The sequence below is a fragment of the Eleutherodactylus coqui genome, chromosome 5, assembly GCF_035609145.1.
Source record: "Eleutherodactylus coqui strain aEleCoq1 chromosome 5, aEleCoq1.hap1, whole genome shotgun sequence".
Lineage (NCBI taxonomy): Eukaryota > Metazoa > Chordata > Amphibia > Anura > Eleutherodactylidae > Eleutherodactylus > Eleutherodactylus coqui.
Genome location: NC_089841.1, coordinates 90,570,871 through 90,591,617, shown reverse-complemented (window position 1 = coordinate 90,591,617; position 20,747 = coordinate 90,570,871). Strand labels below are relative to the sequence as shown.

Below are 20,747 nucleotides of genomic sequence, written 5' to 3'. Positions count from 1 at the left end.
TAACCCACCGAGTGGAACCTGCGAGCGCGGCCGCCTCAGAACCCCCTATGTATTCCTATACACAACGCTCGGCCCACAAGGGGGGGATTCTGCAAAATGCTCTTACAATCTAAAAAGAATCAGACGTGTAACAGTGAAGAACCTCAAAGAGCGGCAACAAAGCAAGTCGTGAGTGAGCCAAAAGAGCTATTTCTATCAGCGAACGTCTGGTTCTAGATTAGAATGTAAATTCCTTTCTTGTCTCGGTAAGTGGAAAAAACAATTCTGCGCTCATACAACAAATTTACTTTCTGACGTCTAATTTTTTTCATTCATTTTGGATATAATAAAGTGCTCAGCTATTTCCTAGTGATGCAATTTGCACAAACAGAAATCTATTTCGCATTAGTATTTCTCAATCAAACAAATCTATTCCCGCTGGCATGCCGCTCTGCTCAACGAAAAGGAGCGCGGCACCCAACAGGAAAATGCAGGCACCATATACAAGACACAGCCTAGCAGGCAGAACCACACGGAGTACCTGATGGGTGCCGGATTACCCAATATTATCGATTATTGGGAAGCCATAGAAATTAATAGAGGACCTTAAAGACGACCGCGCTAAATAAAATCCTGATACTAAATTTAAAGGGGACCTCTCACCCCTTTGGACCCAAGTAAACCAAGCACAGCACTACCATGACCTACATCTCTTACTCAAGCTTATTTTACCACAGCTCTCTTTAAAAGCAAACCCGGGTGAGATTAAGAGTTTCTCACGCCGCATGTAAATTGTGCAGCTACAGGTTTTGCCCCGGAGTCCACCCCTCTCCTTCCTTATGGAGAGCAGCTCCATATCTCGCTCTGCTCCATGATTTAGTTGACTGCTGTATGAGCAGATGATCTGTCCTTCTTGTGTTCAGGCTCGTCGTGTCCATCTGCGCATGCGCCGCTCAGTTCAACTACGGCGCAAGTCTGACATTTTGCAGCACTCAGTTGATATAGTCGACTACCTAGAAAAAAACGGTCTGGTTCCCTTTAATCTTACTGTAAACATAAGGGTAATAAAATTAATGGGAACTAATGGGTACCCCATACTAGTATATCTACTGATTTATCGGATGGTCATCACTTGTAAGCAGGGCTGGGAGATTTAGCCAAAAATTGATATATCAAATTTTTTTTCCAATCTAAAAAGAAAAATTAAAAAAAGTCGAAGACCCTTTCATAAAGGGAATTGTATACATAGAAATTCCTTAAGGAGTACCTGCACGGTCATTCTGCAGCGATCGTGTTCAGTCAGCCTCTTTTGGCTTCTCCCGGCAGCTGAAGACTGCCCCATATAGCGCTATATGGGGCAGTGTTCGGCTGAACGAAAGAGCCGAAATCTGCCGATTGTACACGAGTGCTGCAGACAGTGTAGGATCTACTTAATACATCTACTTAGCAGAATTTAAAAGGACAATGGGATAATTCTGATAGCGCTTAAAAGGGAATTGCAGTGTGATTCCCTCATGTAAAAGGATTTGGTATGAACTCCAGTTAAAGGATGGGGTTCCATACCTCCCAATTCTACCATGTCCCCATGTATTATATGCACACACCCCACCACAGTCTCCATATTCTATTCTCTCCTCCCTCATCACAGCCCCAGGCACTTTCCTCCTTCCAGTCACCACAGCCATGCCCCCCCTCCCCCCCAATTAACATGGCGATTATCAAAATAATTTGACCAATATCCAGCCCTACCTGTAAGGGTACAATCTAGCTATCGAATATATATCTGAAAGTGGATTTCTGCACAGATTATGAATACTTTTTGTTCAGTATCTCTATCCCTTTCAAGGCCACACAGCCAGGTTTTTCTTTTGTCAACATAGCTATATGAGGGCTTGTTTTTCTGTGGGACAAGATATTTATAATAATGTACTGAAAAATGTAAAAAAAATAAATAAATAAAAATTTAGTGGGACAAAAAGAAGAAAACAATTCCATTGTTTTTGGAGGAGGAGTTTAGTTTTCATGGTTTTCTCTATACAGCAAAAAATAAAAAAAATAAAACAAATGTTCACTTCGTTCTGCACATCAGTGCTACTACGTTAATAAATGTAAATAGTTTTTTTTTCCCCAAAAAGGCAGGGCTTAATAGTAGAGATGAGCGAGTATACTCGCTAAGGCACATTACTCGAGCGAGTAGTGCCTTAGCCGAGTATCTCCCCGCTCGTCCCTAAAGATTTGGGGGCCGGCAGGGAGAGCAGGGAGGAAGGGAGGGGATATCTCACTCTCCCTCTCTCCCCCCCGCTCCCCGTCACAACTCACCTGCCACCCGCGCCAGCCCCCGAATCTTTAGAGACGAGCGGGGAGATACTCTGCTAAGGCACTACTCGCTCATCTCTACTTAATAGCCATCAATGCATGGCTACTCAGAGTCTTCTCTAGGCTTAGGGTTGCCATGCGTAACCATTGCATGGTAAAGGGCTAATGAGGCTGTCCCCTCCGGCTTGCTGCGTAGACACCGTGGTCAGCACTAACCTCTGCGTTTAAATCGCTAACGGCTGCGTTTGGAGCTAGCCCTAGTCACGGTCACTGTCAGCAGCTAACAGCTACTACCTGCTGGGCACGTTGAGTACTCTGCTCCTCAGTCCGCTCCATACACCCTTAGCAACAGCATGACGCATATTTATGTTATGCGGTCAGAAAATGGTTAATGACTTCTCCAAGAGCCAATTGACAAGGGGCATTTCAATTAAAGAGGGGGGAATTGTAAATGTGGGTTTCTGAGTGTGTTCATACATTGCGGAAACACTGCAGATTTGTTGTGGAGTTTCCACAGGTTACAGTTATAGTAGAAAATCTGCAACGTTTGCTTTAATCCCATACACATGAAGGCGGCTCACACCTTTTTACTGCCATTAGCACAGTGTTCCAAACATCGCACTTGTAACGCAACAGTTTTCAAGCGCTGTCTGGTCTATTTCTATGCGTTCATGCGTTTAGTGCGCCTGATCACATCACAGTAAAATGCAGCGATTTGAAATGCGGCGTTTTGTGAACGCATGTGAAAATGGCCTGATCATGAACTTTTCTGCAACATGTGAACACAACCTCACAGGTGTTTTGCTCATTAAATAAAGGTACACAAAGCCTGGTTATTGACAAATCTTCTCAAGAGAGATTGGTTAGGTCGCTATTACACCACAGTATTTCTCTATTGCTTAACGCAGGCGAAGCTCTGCTGATTACAATCGGGACCTAAAGATGTCTTGAGTACAGGTGCTGGCGGCTACAATCCACGTTTCTACACCTTTGGCAGCGGATAACCGCTGTGTGTGATAGCAGCATTTGGCTGCCTTCACTGTGGGCTTTCTGCAACGGAAAACCCGCAGCAAATACACAGTGGTAAAATCCACACGTAAATGGCGAGTATCCGACTGCGGATCTACTTGCGAAAATACTTCAAAAGTTTAACCTTTGCATTTCACGGGTTGAAATCCACAGCATAAACGAGCTCTGAATTTAGAAATTTAGAGTTTTTCAAAAGCGATGAAAATTTGTTGCAGAAAATTTCTGCATCCTATGAAAGATTTTTCGAAATCCCTCCACATGGCGTGCGCTGTAAACGCTGTAGACGGTCCACAGCAAACTCTGCTGTGAAAATTCCTCATCATTTCCGTGCGTGAAGGCGGCCTTATAGGCTACGGGCAACATTGTATTAACCAAAGCCGCGCACTCTTGCCAGAATGGATAGGCAAGACTGTGTGGCTAAATGGACAGGGTTGCGAATTCATGGTCATTACTGCAACTTCAGCCTGTATCCTTAAGGCTGCCTGTCCACGGGTGTCGCGGTGCGAATTGCTGGCCGCGAGCGGAGAATCGCTATGAATCTTCGCTCATGGACTGTGCGTTTCGTAGCAACGCTATGGAAAGCTTGCATTGCGTTCCCACGCGGCCAGATTATCGCCACGGGGAACGCAATTCAAAAACGCCCGTGGACAGGCAGCCTAAGGTGCCTTCACACTTGCGATATCGCGGAGTTCCTTTTAACGCAAATGTCAATAGGACTTTCTAATGTTGAAAACATATTGCACAAAAATCGCAACGCATAAACTTGCGATTTTTGTGCAATGCGTTTAACATTAGAAAGTCCTATTGACATTCGTGATATCGCTACTTTTTTTTACGCGATCGCAAGTGTGCAGCACCCTTCGTGTTAAGTTTTCTTCTAATTCACGGCTTTTATATATTTTTTTACACGTCCGTATGTATATAGCCCATATTTCTGTCACTTAAGATACCCTATGAATGACAACTGTTTTCCTACCTCCTTTCCTCGCTCTTCTGAAACAAACTATAACTGCAGATTCTCAGTGCTTAAGACACAGATGATCCCTCCACCTTATTAAATGTTCAGTATTGCATAAAATCCCTTTGAATTAAAACAAAATGATTCACTGATAACGTAAAAGTATAAAATATTGCTTTCTAAAAATGCGACCGTTTATTTCTATCCCGCGTTGTCAATAGCGCCGCCGCGCACAAGAGGAGGTGTAAAAGAAATAAATAAATCACTCCGGCAAAACTAGCAATGAGCTCATCAAATTCAAATGCAGTCGCCCATTTATGTATTTTTTATATTAAAGCAATAAACACGCTTCATTTGTCTTGCAGCAGTTGCCACGCGTTTCTGTGCTGTTGCTATGAACTTGAGCCATTAGCCGTGCTCCAAGGTAAACTACATGAGCCATCAACAAAAGTGACACTCAATCTAAGGAGTTCATATTTTCTCCAGATTATCTATGGTGGTTGACAAGCTGGTAATGAAAAAAATCACACTAAGCAAATGGATCCTCTAATAACAATAAATTCTCGGCAAAAATATGAGGGGTACAAAATGTTTCCTTGCATCTATTTTGTCATGAATTCTAATTAACGGGGTGGAGGGGGGGAGGTGAACGAAAAAAAATAATAAATTGCAGAGTGCTGGGTCATCAGAAGAAGTGCATGGGAAGATGATGGATAATGTGCTACAAGGTGGCCTATGCTGCAAAGATTCACTTCTCTTAAATTAATGATCCTCCTACCTGCCCTAATCATAGGGCCCAAATGATATTCCCCTTCTTATTTCAATTTTCGAGAGACATGGAAGATGAAAAAGCTCGGTCATTAATCTTCTAATAGCGGTATAATAGATCTATCACAATAAAACATCTACACAAACAGTTATTTTTTCTGAAGAGCGAAGCTCTTGCTGCCCTTAAATCAATAACTTATGAAAAGAGCAGTTTACCTATGTTCACATCAGCTGACAACATGATATCTTATTAAAGATTTCAAGTGTGACCCTGCAGCAGGCATGCGGATGGCTAGAGGGGTAGACGCTGCACTCGGCAGGAAGCGGTTGTGTCTCGGGGATGTGGATTTGGGTGGGCCATCTCACTAAGGTCTCATGTCCACGGGTTAATTATTATTTAAAATCCGCTGCGTTTTTCCCGCACGCGGATCCGCGCCCCATAGGGATGCATTGGACACCCGCAGGTAGTTAAATACCTGCAGATGTCATTTTTCCCTGAAGGCGCGGATCCCACGTGCAGGAAAAAAATCCGGACATGCTTCATTTTAGTGCGGGTCTCCCGCGGGGACGGCTCCCGCAGGCTTCTATTGAAGCCTATGGAAGCCGTCCGGATCCGCGAAACACCCGTACCAGAATTAAAACAGACCTGTCCTGGACGCTGCATGTCACCCCTCCGTCGCGGCCGGATCTTCTTTCTGCGGCCCGGCGGATGTGTCTGGCACGCTTCCGGTGTCCTGGGCACATCCGCCGGGCCGAAGAAAGAAGTTCCGGCCGCGACGGAGGGGAGACACGCAGCGTCCAGGACAGGTAAGTTTATTCTTATTTTTCAGGCCTCATGTCCGCGGGAAAGGAGGGACCCACTGCAGATTCTGCATGGAGAATCCGCAGCAGGCCTGATTTTCCCCGTGGACGTTAGGCCTAAGGCCTCCTTGCCACGGATGGATTTCCGCCGCGTAATTCGCGGCGGAAATCCGCTGCGTTGCCCGCAGCTATTAGGTTCTATTGAACCTAATAGCTCAGGGCTCACGGTGCAGAATTCCACCGTGGAATTCCGCACTGTGAAATCTCCCGTCCTCACCCGTGGCATTTGCCGCGGGTGTATGCGCGGACGGCTTCCATTGCAGTCAATGGATGCCGTCCGTTCACGCTATCTTCCGCTGTAGCACAGCAGAAGATAGCGTGAAACCGCTTCCCCGCCCCAACGCCGCTGCGTCATATGACGCGGTGGACGTGTCACATGACGCAGCGGAGGTGGGCAGGGAAGCGTCATGCGGGAGTGAGGACGCCAGGTCCGCAGGTAAGTTTGGGGTCTCCTGGGGGGGCGCCGTGACGGGCTCCGCGGCGGAGCCCGTCACGGCCGTGTGCAGCCAGCCTTAGAGTGTCACTGCTGACAAATCAGGGTGCACTGATAGAAGTGGGATATGTTGCAATGTGCGGACTAAAAAGGTGAAAGTTACATTGTAGCAGAAGTAAAATATCACCGATCTCTGGTCTGATGGGATGTAGGCAGCCTGCACGGATGGCACATAGCAGTATCTGACATTTATTTGTACTGTATGGTTTTTCAATAGGTTTCTGCATTTTCTTTTAATATGTGCATAACACCAAGGTCACTCCTACACAATGTCGGCAAAATGACGCAATTGTATAGCCTTTGTATGACAGCTGTTTCTAATGCATCCCATCATTGTGATGGCTGATGAGGTGCGTTAAAAAGCACGAAATTGGAAAGTGTTATCCAACACCGCGTTCCAGAGCAGTTCTGCAAGGCCTCATTCAAATCAATGGGAGCGTTGTACTGTGGTAAAAAGCACGCGTGAAAGTGGCCTTAGGCTGGCTTCACACGGCTGAGGAAAATTGCTTGAGATTTGTGCGTTGTGAGACGGGGTCTTTTGAATAGCACGGTGATGCAATGCTATGTGAGAAACGCATCGTGGCATGTTCTATCTGGCTGCACGATCTCGCATCGCAGTCTCACTGGCTTCAATGTGGCCAACGGCAGCAGTGATTTACGGCCTAATATCGCCCCCGCCAGGGGGAATCAGCCTTACTGAAAACATCGGCACGGTGCTATTAACGGATCTGCTAAATTATGAAAATCACCGATTAATATTCAGAAATCATTTTAGCGCTTGGATGTGAACAGGACATAAGTTCTTGAGACAATCAGAACTATTAGTCAATGCAAGCATTAGCTATGCATACGCTAATCAGACAGTTTCCAGCTGCTTGACAGTATATAAAGGCCCATTTAGACCACGATTATTGCTCAAAATGCACTCAAAAGCAATCTTTTGAGTGATAATCGTTGTGTGTAAATGTGCCCATCACTTTTCTGCTGAGCTATGGATTTCAGTTCAGCATGAAATCCATTGTTAAGCAGAAGAGCTGATGAGACGAACCACACGCTGTGCTTTGCCCGGGGAGCGCTGATAATATCGGATTACACTGTCTCAGCTGTCAGCCCCCTGGCAGAACAAAGGGAACTTATTCAGAGAACAGCGGGTGGTCTGTTCCCTGATTACAGCTCCAGGCGGCGCTCACACTACTAATTAGTACTAATAGGCATAAGTACCAAGTAATAGCTTATGCAAAAATGATCACTCAAGAGCCATCTTTTGAGCGATCATCTTTGTGTCTATATGCACCATTAGCCGAAGCTAGAAGAAACCTAATTACCAAGATCCATCATGAGAAGTTAGCATACTTGTTGATGGTTCTCAAGTAGTAAGCGATATTGTATATAGCAAGATGCCTATTTAGCCAATGTTACAAAAAACAGAGCCTCCCGTGATCCCGTCAAAATATTGCCAGAAAGTGGCCTATTGCTTTTATTGAATTCTTACATTAAAGGGGCTATTCGAGATCAAGTTTTAAAAACGTGTTCTTCGTGGCAGAAATTAATCAAAATGATTCTACTCCCCTCTTTAAGGTATGAGCACATCCCTGCTAGCAGCTGCAGGTCTCCAGTAAGACATACAGTTTACAGGCTACAGCAGCCGATCTACAAGACATCACAGGCTGCTGCAGCCCATCACAGACCCCAGCACTTGAATGCTGCGCTGTGTCTTTCACGGCTGTAGCTTTTAAACAGTATTTCACAGGGAAGACTTAATTTTGGTTATTTTTCCCCTTTATAATGTTCCATGTCAATACAAGTCTTTATAATAGTGCAGAAAAACATTCATTTTCACACAGACAACCAAGTCTAATTCTTCCTGTTCTTTGTGGATCGTGTAACAGTCATGTCATTATCATAGACAGGATTACAATGAATAAACACAGGATCCACCATTCATCATGTGATAGTCCCAGCTCACCTCCTTCCCCTCCCTGCACAATGACTTCAGAACAGGTCACAAAGCATACCAACACTGCTCTCCCATAGAGGTCAATGAGTCACCTACAGTCTAAAGGTTGCGATGAGATTTTTTTTTTTCTCCAAGCGAAAGCTCCTACAATTAATACTTAAATGCGTGCATCTATCCACCGCGGATATAAAACGTATCCACAGTTTATTGAAGTGTTCAGGTACAAACAAAAATAAAAGGTGTACTTGCAGGTGAATATACTGTCTGCCGAAAAGACGAGTTGGTATCAACAGGGTCCCCATTTCTGAAGCTGTACGATTAGTTCCCCGCACTCCCCTCTATATTTGCAGTCCACCTGTCTGATTACGGAGCACCCCCCCTTTTCCCTACCCCCTAGGGCGTTGCTTCAGTCCGCTGATCGTAGTGTAGCATCATCAGAGGTCTGCTCCTTCACCTAACGCTCTCAACTTATATTCCATATTAGTACTTCATACATAGGGAGTAGAATCGGGTTTCTCTTCCGGAGAGTTTGTACGATATTGCAGCAATAAAGCTCATAGTGAAATCTACTGGCGGACTAAAAACACGGATGTTCTGGGAGAGCCTGATAGTCTGCCGTTACCTGTATAGGTAAAATGACATCAGATTGCAGTATAGGTTATAACAGAGAGCAAGCTTACGTTATTTTAACTATACAAGTAATGACCGACTGAGGCTAATCATGTTACCCTTGTGACAGCATTATCACCCATCCATATGACAGCTTTTGCACACTTGGTTTTATGTATAACTAAAGATCAGATTTTCTGTACACCAGTAAAATACGAAATATTTGATTTCCTTTTTAATAAGCTAAACCAAGTGACTCTTAGACCTTCCAGCATCTCCGTTTCTGTAGCCCACCAGTAAGTTTCACTATGAGTAGTATCACTGCAATAATATAAATGCACCACTAGAGGTCGCAATAATAGCAGAAACACATTCCTACTTACTATGTATGAAGTGCCAATGTGGAACACAAGTTGAGAGCGTTAGATGAAGGGGAAGACCTCTGGTGATGCAACAGTATGATCAGGGGATTGAGGGCTCGGCAATCAGACAGGGCATTTTGGCTCCAAATTAAACGGACTACAAATAGAGGTGAGTGTGGGGAACTAATCACGGGGCATGAGAAAGTGGGATCCTGTTAATACCCCCAAAAGACATTGCCAGCCAACAGTATGTTTACCTGCAAACCTAACCTTTATATGTGTCAGTTTTATCTTCGGGTGTATTGATGCACACATATAACTATTCATTGAAGGAACTCTCGGAACGAGGTAGAGAAGTTTTTCAAAAAAATTTAAAAAAATTTAAAAACCCCTCAGTGCAGTATTTTTATTCCTAATAATAATAATCATCACTGCACATTCCCCGAAGCCCCGTGCAACTCAGTTTTCTCTCATTGTTGTGTCCAGCCACATGCGGAACCCGACCCGTTCGTGAGAGCCCGGCCTAATGGTATGGAGAGAATGCTATCCAGAGAGCGCATGCTGAGTGTGTGGCTTCAAGAATACAGACAACTAGATACATCTTGAATATAAGGATATATTAGTCAGTACAACCAATATACAAATACATGTAAAGATAGCCGATAGAGCAGCCAACCCCTTTAAGATCATACAAACAATCCTGTAAGTGGGACAGCACAGCGCAGCATGTGCGAACTCACCGTGCTTTTATCCTTAAGAAGTTTCTCTATGACCTCGATAAGCATCTCCTTCTGCTCCGGATCAAGGCTATTAAAGAAAAACAAAGATACTTATTGAAACATAACAAGCAATCAATTATGAAGATGTAGAGAGAAAAAAAAAAAGATATTGTGACACTGCACTGTGCAAGCCATGATAATACTGTTGTAGTAAACTAACAAAAAACTATTAAAGGTGATCTCTTTATGGGTGAAAATGAAAAATTACGTATGCAAGCTTTTAAGACTACTGGGCCTCTTCATCGGGCTAGTGTAACAACATGTATCTGAAGATACCTGTACATGCATAACAGAATAGGGACATTGTATATTTAATCTGCATTCAGAACAAGGGCAGGATGACCCGATTGATATATGTCATAACATAATGCTATACCAGAGTCAAAAGGACTAAGGCGTACATGTAAGGGTGCTCCTCCTGATTGGCTGGAATCGGCACATGTGACGGGGCGGAGCTACGCGATGATGCGTAGAAGGGGCGGAGCCAGAACGCCGCTGCTGCCGAACCGAAGGCAGAAGACCCTTCTGCGCAAGTGCGTCTAATCGGGCGATTAGACGCTGAAGTTAGACGGAGCCATGGAGACGGGGACGCCAGCAACGGAGCAGGTAAATGAATAACTTCTGTATGGCTCATATTTAATGCACGATGTATATTACAAAGTGCATTAATATGGCCATACAGAAGTGCTGAATCCCACTTGCTTTCGCGAGACAACCCCTTTAATACATCTCAGAATTGTGTTTGCCTTTTTTGCTGCTGCATCACACTGTTAACTCATGTTCAGTCTGTGATGTATTCATATACCCAAGTATTTTTCTCATGTGCTGCTGCTTAGCCCAATTCCTCCCCTTCTGTATGCGATTTCTGCATTTTTTCCTGCCCAGATGTAGGACTTTGCATTTCTCCTTGTTAAATACCACTCTGTTAGTTGCCGCCCACTGTGCAAGCTTGTCTAGAGCTTTTTGAATACTCTCTCTTCTTTAGAGTTAGCTAGTGTTATGGTGTGCTTATGCAGATTCATCCTGGTGTAGTGTCTGTTTTGTTTTTACAATGAATGTTCCTTCTGGACACCTTGTACAGTATATTATGCCAACACAGTGGATGTACAGGAGGGTGGGTCAGTAATTTTATAGTCTTGTTGTGTGTTGGGTATGTGGACGGTATCTGTTGGTAGGATGTGGGTACAGGTCTTTAATTTCCTGTTACAAGGAAAAGTGCCAGTCTCTGATGGCGATTGGGGGAACATCTGCTGAGGAGATACCTAAGGTTTGGTGGCTGTCTTGGAATATTCCTTTCAGACTATTGTCGTTGTCAAGTATGAGTTGGAGATCACCTTTGAGGTTTCTCGAAAAATTAATTTGAGGGTTGAATGTGACCACTCTGGGAGCCCTGCTGTTCTCTTCCTTCGGTTTGAACTTCAGGAGGCTGCTCCTTGGAGTCCTTGTGGCTCTGTAGCCATAATAGGTATCCTTGTAGGAAAGTAACTCAGATGACAGGTGTTTTCTGTCTTCATTCTTTGAACAGATCAGGATGTATCGCAGAGCCTGACTATAGATGGACTTTTTTGTGTGTTGTAGATGAAAGTTGTTCCTACGGCCTGTAGGTTTTATGGTAGATTGAGGTTCCTATGGCATTGTTTTTTATATATATGTAGGCATGTACAGGATATGTATTTAAGCAAGCGAGTTGTTGAGATTAAACCTGATATTTGGCTGGAACTAATTAAACTTCTTGTGGAAGGTCAGCGGTTCATCCTCAGAACTAGTCCAGATTATTAGCAGATGATCAATACAGCCTAAGCATGCTAGAAGTTTATTCATACAAGTAGACAAACTCTTCTTCACCGCTGCAGGTGGGGCGGACAAGAGCAACAGCACACTGGAGATACACAGGAGATTGAATTGGTGAGCATACTTAGTTTTTTATTTTAGAACTTTTCCTGCACTTACAGAAACTTTTTTTTTCTCCATCTTGAAAAACTCCTTTAAGAATTTACACACCAAGGACTTTACAGAAGGAACGCGATTCTTAACCCTTTCCAATCCAATTTTGAATTCAGGGTTTCCTAAAAGGCTTTCTCTTTTTGCCGTTATACATCGGTGCCATCTGCTGGCTAAAGCCAGTGTGTAGCGCCAGAGAGGCTCCGACAGCAGAGTGGCTGGCAATAGATGGTAAGAATACCCTGTTGGAGGTCTTCTGACATTGGAGCTGTACAAGCTTCAATCAAAATGTAGGAAGATGTCAGACAGTGAGTTGGAAAGGGTTAAAAAGGACAAAGCTGAGTAGCTGACGTAAAACCAGGTTGAAGTGACAAACACCGAGTTACATATTAGAGCCATCTTACCTATAAAGTTTCTGGATGGCATGCGCTGCCGTCTTCCGCACGTAAGGAGATAAGTCTGCTGCAGCCTCTTTTATAGCGAGCATCATTATAGGGACAATGATTGGCACACGGATACTAGATAAAACCCGCAGAGCACTGGCACGTATAAGTTGGTTAGGATCCTGAAACAAGAACACACATTTTAGCAGATGCATTATAAGGGCATAATTTCCATAGTACCGATTATCATCCTCCAAATTCTTAGACAAATATAAAAGGTACGCTCACCCCAGTAAGACACCGGCAACGGCATAGATGTAACGGTTTACTTCCCATTACTTATGCAGGCCGAGAAGATTCCGCAGCAGTGTGCAGAGATAGTCGCCATTCACATCAGTCATTGGGGAAAACTTGATGAGAAGGGAACACACTTATCTAACTTTCCTATCTCAGACAACAGAATATACATCATGTCTAACCAATTAAAGGCCCTTTAACATGGACCGACGGTCGGATAAAAACGTTTGTATGCCTAACTATTGGCCCATGTAAACATGCCTGCAAATCAGCTGACAAATAAGCCAATATCCATTTGTAAGTGAATTGCATCGTTATGCTGGCAAAAAAGACGCTCGTTTGTCAGCAGCAAGTCTTCCCATGTTAACAGGGAAATGCAAATGCAAATGATATGGAGATGAACGATCCTATTAACCATCCTTAGTCCCTATACTACTAATATCTGCCACATCTATATGCCAGTAACGAGTGCCAATCAACAAGGTTAACAGTCGATCGATCAGCACTCCCCTACAGCCAAAAAAAGTCTGCCCATGTAAAAGGCCTTTTGCCTGTTAGTACGTTCCTATCCTTGAGAATAGGTAAAATACTGAGTACTTAGAGGAAACACAATCAAACACAAAGAAACAAACTCTATGCAGATGGCGGACCTGATCAGATTCAGGCTAGGGCTACATGGTGACTTAAGCTACGAACGCAGTCTCTTATCTAATAAAAGATAATGTGGGTTATGGTGCAACTCGCAGCAAAATGCAGATCGCAAAAAATCCAGGAAAGTTAGATTTTTTTTTGTATATGGCCATGTTATCACGTGCCTGTTCAGCTGTAAAATACAGGAGTATGAGCGGTGTCAGAAAAGCCTTTTCCATCTTGACAGATGCATACTGATAGATGTGCAGGTCACACAATATGGCGGTCTTATTTTCCATCACAATGGCAGGTTTTCCCTTCTTGCTCATTATAAGCATGCATGCACATTACTCGGTCGTCTCTCTCCTACTATGCCTCTGTATGTACTTGGCCGCTGACATTTGATAATTATCTCTGGCCCGTTTATATAAATATTCTCTTACTTGCTACACCAACCACCTTGGATGAAGGCGAGGGCGAAATGGGCGTTTGGTGAATGAAGGCCTTTGCTTTTTGTGCACTTTTATTGTATTGTTTGGATTTACCTGCATCCTTTTGCGTTTGACTCTTCCTAAAGGGGTTGTCCCCTCTTTAACCTAAAGCTAACCTCCTTCCTTGCACACTACAGCCTTAAGACGTATCTACACGGCTGTGGCCATATACGGTCCAAGAAATTGGAAACAAAAGCCAGTGAAGAGCACATGAGCATCACTAGTGCGCTGTCCAATGTCCACGGAGTGCAACACATTGCATGCCTTACTGTTGTTCGTAAAAAGGGCCAAGTATAGGATAGGCCGCAATTTCTTTTTACCACTGGCCTTTAACCCCTTAAGGACATGGCCAATTTTGCCATTGAGGACGATTTTTGGTATTTTTTCATCTCCATTTTTCAAAAGCCATAACCTTTTTATTTTTCCGTCGACGCGGCCGTATAAGGGCTTGTTTTTTGCGTGGTGAACTGTAGTTTTTATTGGTACCATTTTTGGGTACAAAGACTGTATTGTAAACCTTTTTTTTTTTTTATGATCATGGGGAGAGAATGCTTCAATTCTGCCATAGATTTTTTTTAAGCATTAATTATGCAGCATAAATAACACACTACATTTTTTTCGGCAAGTCAGTACGGTTACAATACCAAAATTCTTAATTTTTTTAGGTTTTTCCACTTTTCCACCATAAAACCCCTTTTTTTTTTTTTTTTTTTAATTATTATTTTTTTCTAAACTCACTGCACTCAAAGTCCTGTAACTTTTTTATTTTTCCATGGACGGGACTCTCTGAGGGCTTATTTTTTGCGAGATGAGCTGTAGTTTTTATTGGTACCATTTTGGGGTACATGCGTTTTTTTTAATCACTTTTGCGTTTTTTGTGAGGCAAACTGCTTAAAATTAGCATTTTGCCTCAGTTTTTTAGCGTTTTAATGCTTTTTGCCATGCAGCATAATAAGCGCTTTCAATTTATTGTACGCGTTGATAACAAACATGTGGGATTTTTTTCTATGCTAATATGAGAAAAAGCATTTAAAAAAGGGTTTTTTAAATTTTTTTTACATTTTTATTTTTTGTACTTTATTTTGCTCTTATTTTTACACCATCTGTGTCCCTCTGAGGGACTTTTACTGCAGCACTAATGATCGTTACAATAAGACATGGCAGGACTTCTCTCCTGCCATGCCTTATCGCTTATTATAGTGATCTTAGGCAATGGCAATACAGGATGCCGGTATCTGGCGTACTGTTGCCATAGAAAACAGCCGGGCTCTCACGAGAGCCTGCTTAAGTCACAGAGGGAGCGCGCTCCCTCTGTGAACCCTTTCCCTGCCACAATCTACTTAGATTGCGTCAGGGAAGGGGTTAACAGCGGGTGGGCGCTCCCTCTGTGACTTCAGCAGGAAACCGGCTACTAGTGACAGCCGCCTCCCACTGCAGGATAGCGGGAGATCTGCTATGATCTCACGCTATCCCTCTGACGTAAGGATACGTCATTTTGCAGGAAGTACCCCGCTCCCATGACGTACCCTTACATCATGGGGAGGGAAGGAGTTAAGGGCCATTTACACTGAACAATTATCTCGCTAATGAAAATGCGCAATAGTTGTTACATTTAAATACAAAAAACTGTTTACTTTTCATTATCGCTCACTTTCAAACCGCATACAAGTCATCTGAATCGCCGACTTCTCACTGCGTGTAAACCTAGAATGTGAAGCTCTCAGCGAGAAGCCATAGATCTGCCTGTCTAAATGCTCTGCACGAGCGCCAACAACATTAGCGGTGACGTCAGCGCTCTTACAAGTCGTTTAGCGACAGTCGTCCCATGTAAATGAAGCATTTAGTCGATGTGAAAGATAATAGCCTGATAAGGTATTATAGGTTTGTGCACTACCAGGTTCTATACGGCCAGATTAATAAGCCCTTACAACATCTTTCATATCAAGATATCAGCAGGCGACCGCACTTACCAGCAGTTGCCTAGGCTGTACCAGAAATAACACGTACGTTTCATTCCAGTTATCAAGAAATTTACAAATTTTTATTTTGTACTTTAAACTTTTCCTGAACCCGCAGAGCGCCAAACTTACTTTTAGACCACGCTGAAATGTGGCGATAGATAAGAGTGCCAAGTCTTGCTGTTCTTCCGCATATCGTACCAGGTAAACATAGACCAGCTTCTTTATCTGGAAATCATAGGAAGAATATTAAATTAAGCAGATCAGAGACAAAAAGCGACACCGGCGTATCTAACAAACACGTCTCAAGCCGAGCGCTGGAGGAAAAAAAAAACAAGTTGATTTGTTGAATAGTGTAAAAAGGAAAACAGACGAGATACATCTGTCGTTAACGGGCCCGGGTCTTAATATTCTATGTGTTCGACGTGTCGGCACAAAAGATTTCCAAACTTTTGGTTCTACAAAATAAAATTATAGACTCCGAGTCTCCAGAGAGGCACTTTTGTGGCTGCTGGGGCAAAAGACATAACAATATTAAATCACAGAAGGTTGCAAAATACAACACTTGTCCTTGTTCTGCTTTAGATTAGAGCAAATCAATACTGACCACAAGAGGCCTGTGCACTGAACGGCAGCAGGTTGCTGAGAATGGCTCCTTTCCTTGAAACCACTCTGTGCCCAGATAAGGGAACGCTTAGAGATGCGTGACTACACCGCTCTCTCCGCACTTACTGCCATTCAATGTTACTACATGCCTGACTGTGAAACTAATCACGACGGGGCCACATTAGTCTTGGGGAACACAGGAAGGTCTGTTTAATTAGTTTATCAATGCTAGAACATCAAACTTCATGACATATTGACTAAACCTTTGATTTTGGTCTGTACCTCCAGCACAGTACTTTGTCATCTGGTACGTATCCCAACAAAGCCTACGGTAAGCTTCGGTTTGTTAAAAGAAATTCACAGGACGGCATTTTGGAAGCCGCGTTGAAATCATTTAGGAGATGGAATGTGCTAGAACGATTTAGTTATTATTTTGTACTTTTGCCTTGGATGTTGCTTAGGAGAAAAGAAACAGGTGCTGCGATACTTCCTCCATGCAGAAGAGAAATGATCTGCCGCTACAAAGAGATATTAGGGATCTGTAAGTGAGGGTCCTGTGTGTGGTCCGCGTCTGATCACGCCGTCGCCCCTCAACAATATAGAGTACACAAACAATCACCCGGCTCGACCTGCAGCCGAGGACACGAGGCCAACGCAGAATAGCATCCCACTGAAAGTAGATGTAACACTGAATAACAAGTCTGTTTCTTAGGTCAGTCAGGGTTTTTTAAAAAGCAGGGCGACAACCCCATCAAGCATTTTTTTTTTTAAGCCATGTGCATATGGGGCCAGGACATGAAGAGGAACTCACCTAACAGATCTGTTTAACCCCTCAAGGACCAAGTGCTGGAAATATACGACACTTGGTCCCGGGCTTTAATCCTGCCTGATAGCAAAAATATGGTGCGGGATTAAAGCCTCTGCTCCTGCAATCAATCAAGCAGGAGTAGGTCGGGTCCTCTGCTGTTAGTCACAGCTGAGACCCCAGAGAAGGGAGAAGAGGGCTCAATGAGTGCTATGTACTAAGTGAAAGCGGAAGTATAACTTCCACTATGCAACCAAGCGGTCATGTGACCGCCAGGTGCCCCCATTACAGCAGAGCTCCAGCGTCCTATCAGACCCCAATCAGCTCTGTCAGTGACTATTGTCACTGCAGGGGGAGATCAGTGACTATTGTCATCCCTATGGATGCCCCAGCTACAGTGGAAAAGTGTGAAATAAAACAAAGAAGAAAAAAAAAAAAAAGACCATGTGAATGACCCCCAGAGACCTTATATGACATCATGGAGGACATATAAATTCCAAAGAAAAGTTACAGGAATAAGTGAAAGAAAATTACAGGATAAAAATAAAAATATATGCAAAAACAAATAAACAAAAAAAAAAAGACCCAAATCATGCTATTTGTCGCCCATGTGAAAGAGGCCTTAACCATGGAAGCCAACCTTCACAATACTGATCTACTGAGCACTAGAAAGCTCTTTACTCACAGGGCTAGGTTTAGTGTGCTTACATGTATGCCTAACATGTGGCTCTTTCTTGAGCCTATTATTTACAATCGCTGAAGCTTAGGTCAAATCAGGCAATTCTGAAGTTGAAATTACACTTCTGATATCCATCCCTCCCAAGCCCCCAAAATACATAACTTGGCAGAGTATTTTGCCAAGTGGAGAAAGGGACCAAAAAAACCAAAAAAAACCAAAACTATGCTGCCATGGCATAAAGGGATCATTCAAAATGAGGTTATACGCTTATTGCACTGATTGTTAAGGCTGTGAGAATGCCAATTGAATATATATTATTTTATAATGGGACTTAAATTCAGCAGCTTTTTTTGTCTCTACACAAATTGTGTTTTTCTGTGGGTTCTTTTTATTAATTTCTCTCTTTGCATTACAATCCCATAGGTGGATAATTAATTTTGAGAGTGTGTCTGTCTGTCTGTCTGTCTGTCTGTGGTGTGTGTGGTGTGTGTGTGCGTATGTGTGCGTGTGCGTATGTGTGCGTGTGCGTGTGCGCATGTGTGCGTGTGCGCATGTGTGCGTGTGCGCATGTGTGCGTGTGCGCATGTGTGCGTGTGCGCATGTGTGCGTGTGCGCATGTGTGCGTGTGCGCATGTGTGCGTGTGCGCATGTGTGCGTGTGCGCATGTGTGCGTGTGCGCATGTGTGCGTGTGCGCGTGTGCGCGTGTGCGCGTGTGCGCATGTGCGTATGTGTGCGTGTGCGTATGTGTGCGTGTGCGTATGTGTGCGTATATGTGCGTGGGTGTGTGTGGCGTGTGTGGCGTGTGTGGTGTATATGTGCGTGTGTATATGTGCGTGTGTATATGTGCGTGTGCGTATATGTGCGTGGGTGTGTGTGGCGTGTGTGGCGTGTGTGGTGTATATGTGCGTGTGTATATGTGCGTGTGTATATGTGCGTGTGTATATGTGCGTGTGCGTATATGTGCGTGTGCGGTGTGTGCGGTGTATGTATGTATGTGTGCGTGTGCGTATGTATATATATATATATATATATATATATATATATATATATATATATATATAATGTACTGGCATATTTTAATATGCAAATATATTAACCCCTTAACGACCAATGGCGTATAGGTACGTCATGGAGCGTCGTGGTATGTATGAAGAGAGAGTGCGATGCAACCTCTCTTCATACAATGCGGGCGTCAGCTGTTTATAACAGCTGACACCCGCGAGCAATAGCCGCAAAAAACCTATACAAGTTTGGTATCGTAGTAATCGTACCGACCCATAGAAAAAAGTTATCATGTCTTTTTTTTGCTGTTTTTGCGCCATCGAAACAAGACGCACTAAAAGATGGTGAAATGTCGTTTTTTTTTCCATTTTACTCCACTTAGAATTTTTTAAAAGTTTTTCAGTACGGTACATTATATGGTACTTTAAATAGCACCATTGAAAAAATACAACTCGTCCCGCAAAAAACAAGCCCTCATACAGCGACGTCGATGGATAAATAAAGGAGTTACGATTTTTTTAAAGGGGGGAGGAAAAAACGAAAATGGAATTAAAAAAAGGGCCGCGTCATTAAGGGGTTAACTAATACACAGTGGCTGCACTCACCTCTTTACCTTACTGTGTGCCAATTTCAAACTCCTACTGACAAAAGGCTCACCAGACTATATCCAAAGACAGCACCCCAAACTTCATACAAAAAGTTTTCATTTTAGGCTCATTTACATGCAAAGACAATCTTTCAAACAATTGAAAGATTACCAGTTTTAGTGATTGTTTTGCATAAAGTACTAATGTGAACTAATGCCCATTAGTACTTTATCAGCTTTACTTGCATGTAAATGAGCCTCCAGCAGCTGTTTGCAAATCCCAGCATGTGGTCTGGACTTTGCACTCAGCTGCATTGTCTCAGCAAGGGCTGCTGCAGGCTGTCAGCTGAAAACAATGTAATCAGGTCCTCTAGTGGAGAACACAGTGTGTGGTCCCTGCTATCTCTCTTTGGCTAAATGATGGATTTTATGCTCAGCTAAAAATCATAGTTCACCTGAAGAGTGAAAGATGGAAGCGTTTGCACACAACGGTTATCGCTCAAAAGCCATCGCTTGAACAAATTATAAATGATAATCGTTGTGTGTAAATGGGGCTTTAGGTTCTTTGGGAGACAATACAGTTAGGGCCAGAAATATTTGGACAGTGACACAAGTTTTGTTATTTTAGCTGTTTACAAAAACATGTTCAGAAATACAATTATATATATAATATGGGCTGAAAGTGCACACTCCCAGCTGCAATATGAGAGTTTCCACATCCAAATCGGAGAAAGGGTTTAGGAATCATAGCTCTGTAATGCATAGCCTCCTCTTTTTCAAGGGACCAAAAGTAATTGGACAATGGACTCTAAGGGCTGCAATTAACTCAGAAGGCGTCTCCCTCGTTAACCTGTAATCAATTAAGTAGTTAAAAGGTCTGGGGTTGATTCCAGGTGTGTGGGTTTGCATTTGGAAGCTGTTGCTGTGACCAGACAACATGCGGTCAAAGGAACTCTCAATTGAGGTGAAGCAGAACATCCTGAGGCTGAAAAAAAAGAAAAAATCCATCAGAGAGATAGCAGACATGCTTGGAGCAAAATCAACAGTCGGGTACATTCTGAGAAAAAAGGAATTCACTGGTGAGCTTGGGAACTCAAAAAGGCCTGGGCGTCCACGGAAGACAACGGTGGTGGATGATCGCCGCATACTTTCTTTGGTGAAGAAGAACCCGTTCACAACATCAACTGAAGTCCAGAACACTCTCAGGGAAGTAGGTGTATCTGTCTCTAAGTCAACAGTAAAGAGAAGACTCCATGA

The 20,747-nt window shown here is 43.3% G+C and overlaps 1 protein-coding gene across 2 annotated transcripts in view; it reads right to left on the bottom strand.

The window, feature by feature from the left end:
* Positions 1 to 20,747, bottom strand: part of AP3B1 (adaptor related protein complex 3 subunit beta 1) — a 230,603-nt gene that overhangs the window by 167,393 nt on the left and 42,463 nt on the right. For both annotated transcript variants that reach the window (XM_066602845.1, XM_066602844.1), the window contains exons 4-6: positions 15,944 to 16,039; positions 12,457 to 12,617; positions 10,073 to 10,139 (exon numbers count right to left, since the gene is read on the bottom strand). In XM_066602845.1, the coding sequence (XP_066458942.1) occupies positions 10,073 to 10,139; positions 12,457 to 12,617; positions 15,944 to 16,039 (324 nt within the window). The remainder of the gene's footprint in view (positions 1 to 10,072; positions 10,140 to 12,456; positions 12,618 to 15,943; positions 16,040 to 20,747) is intronic.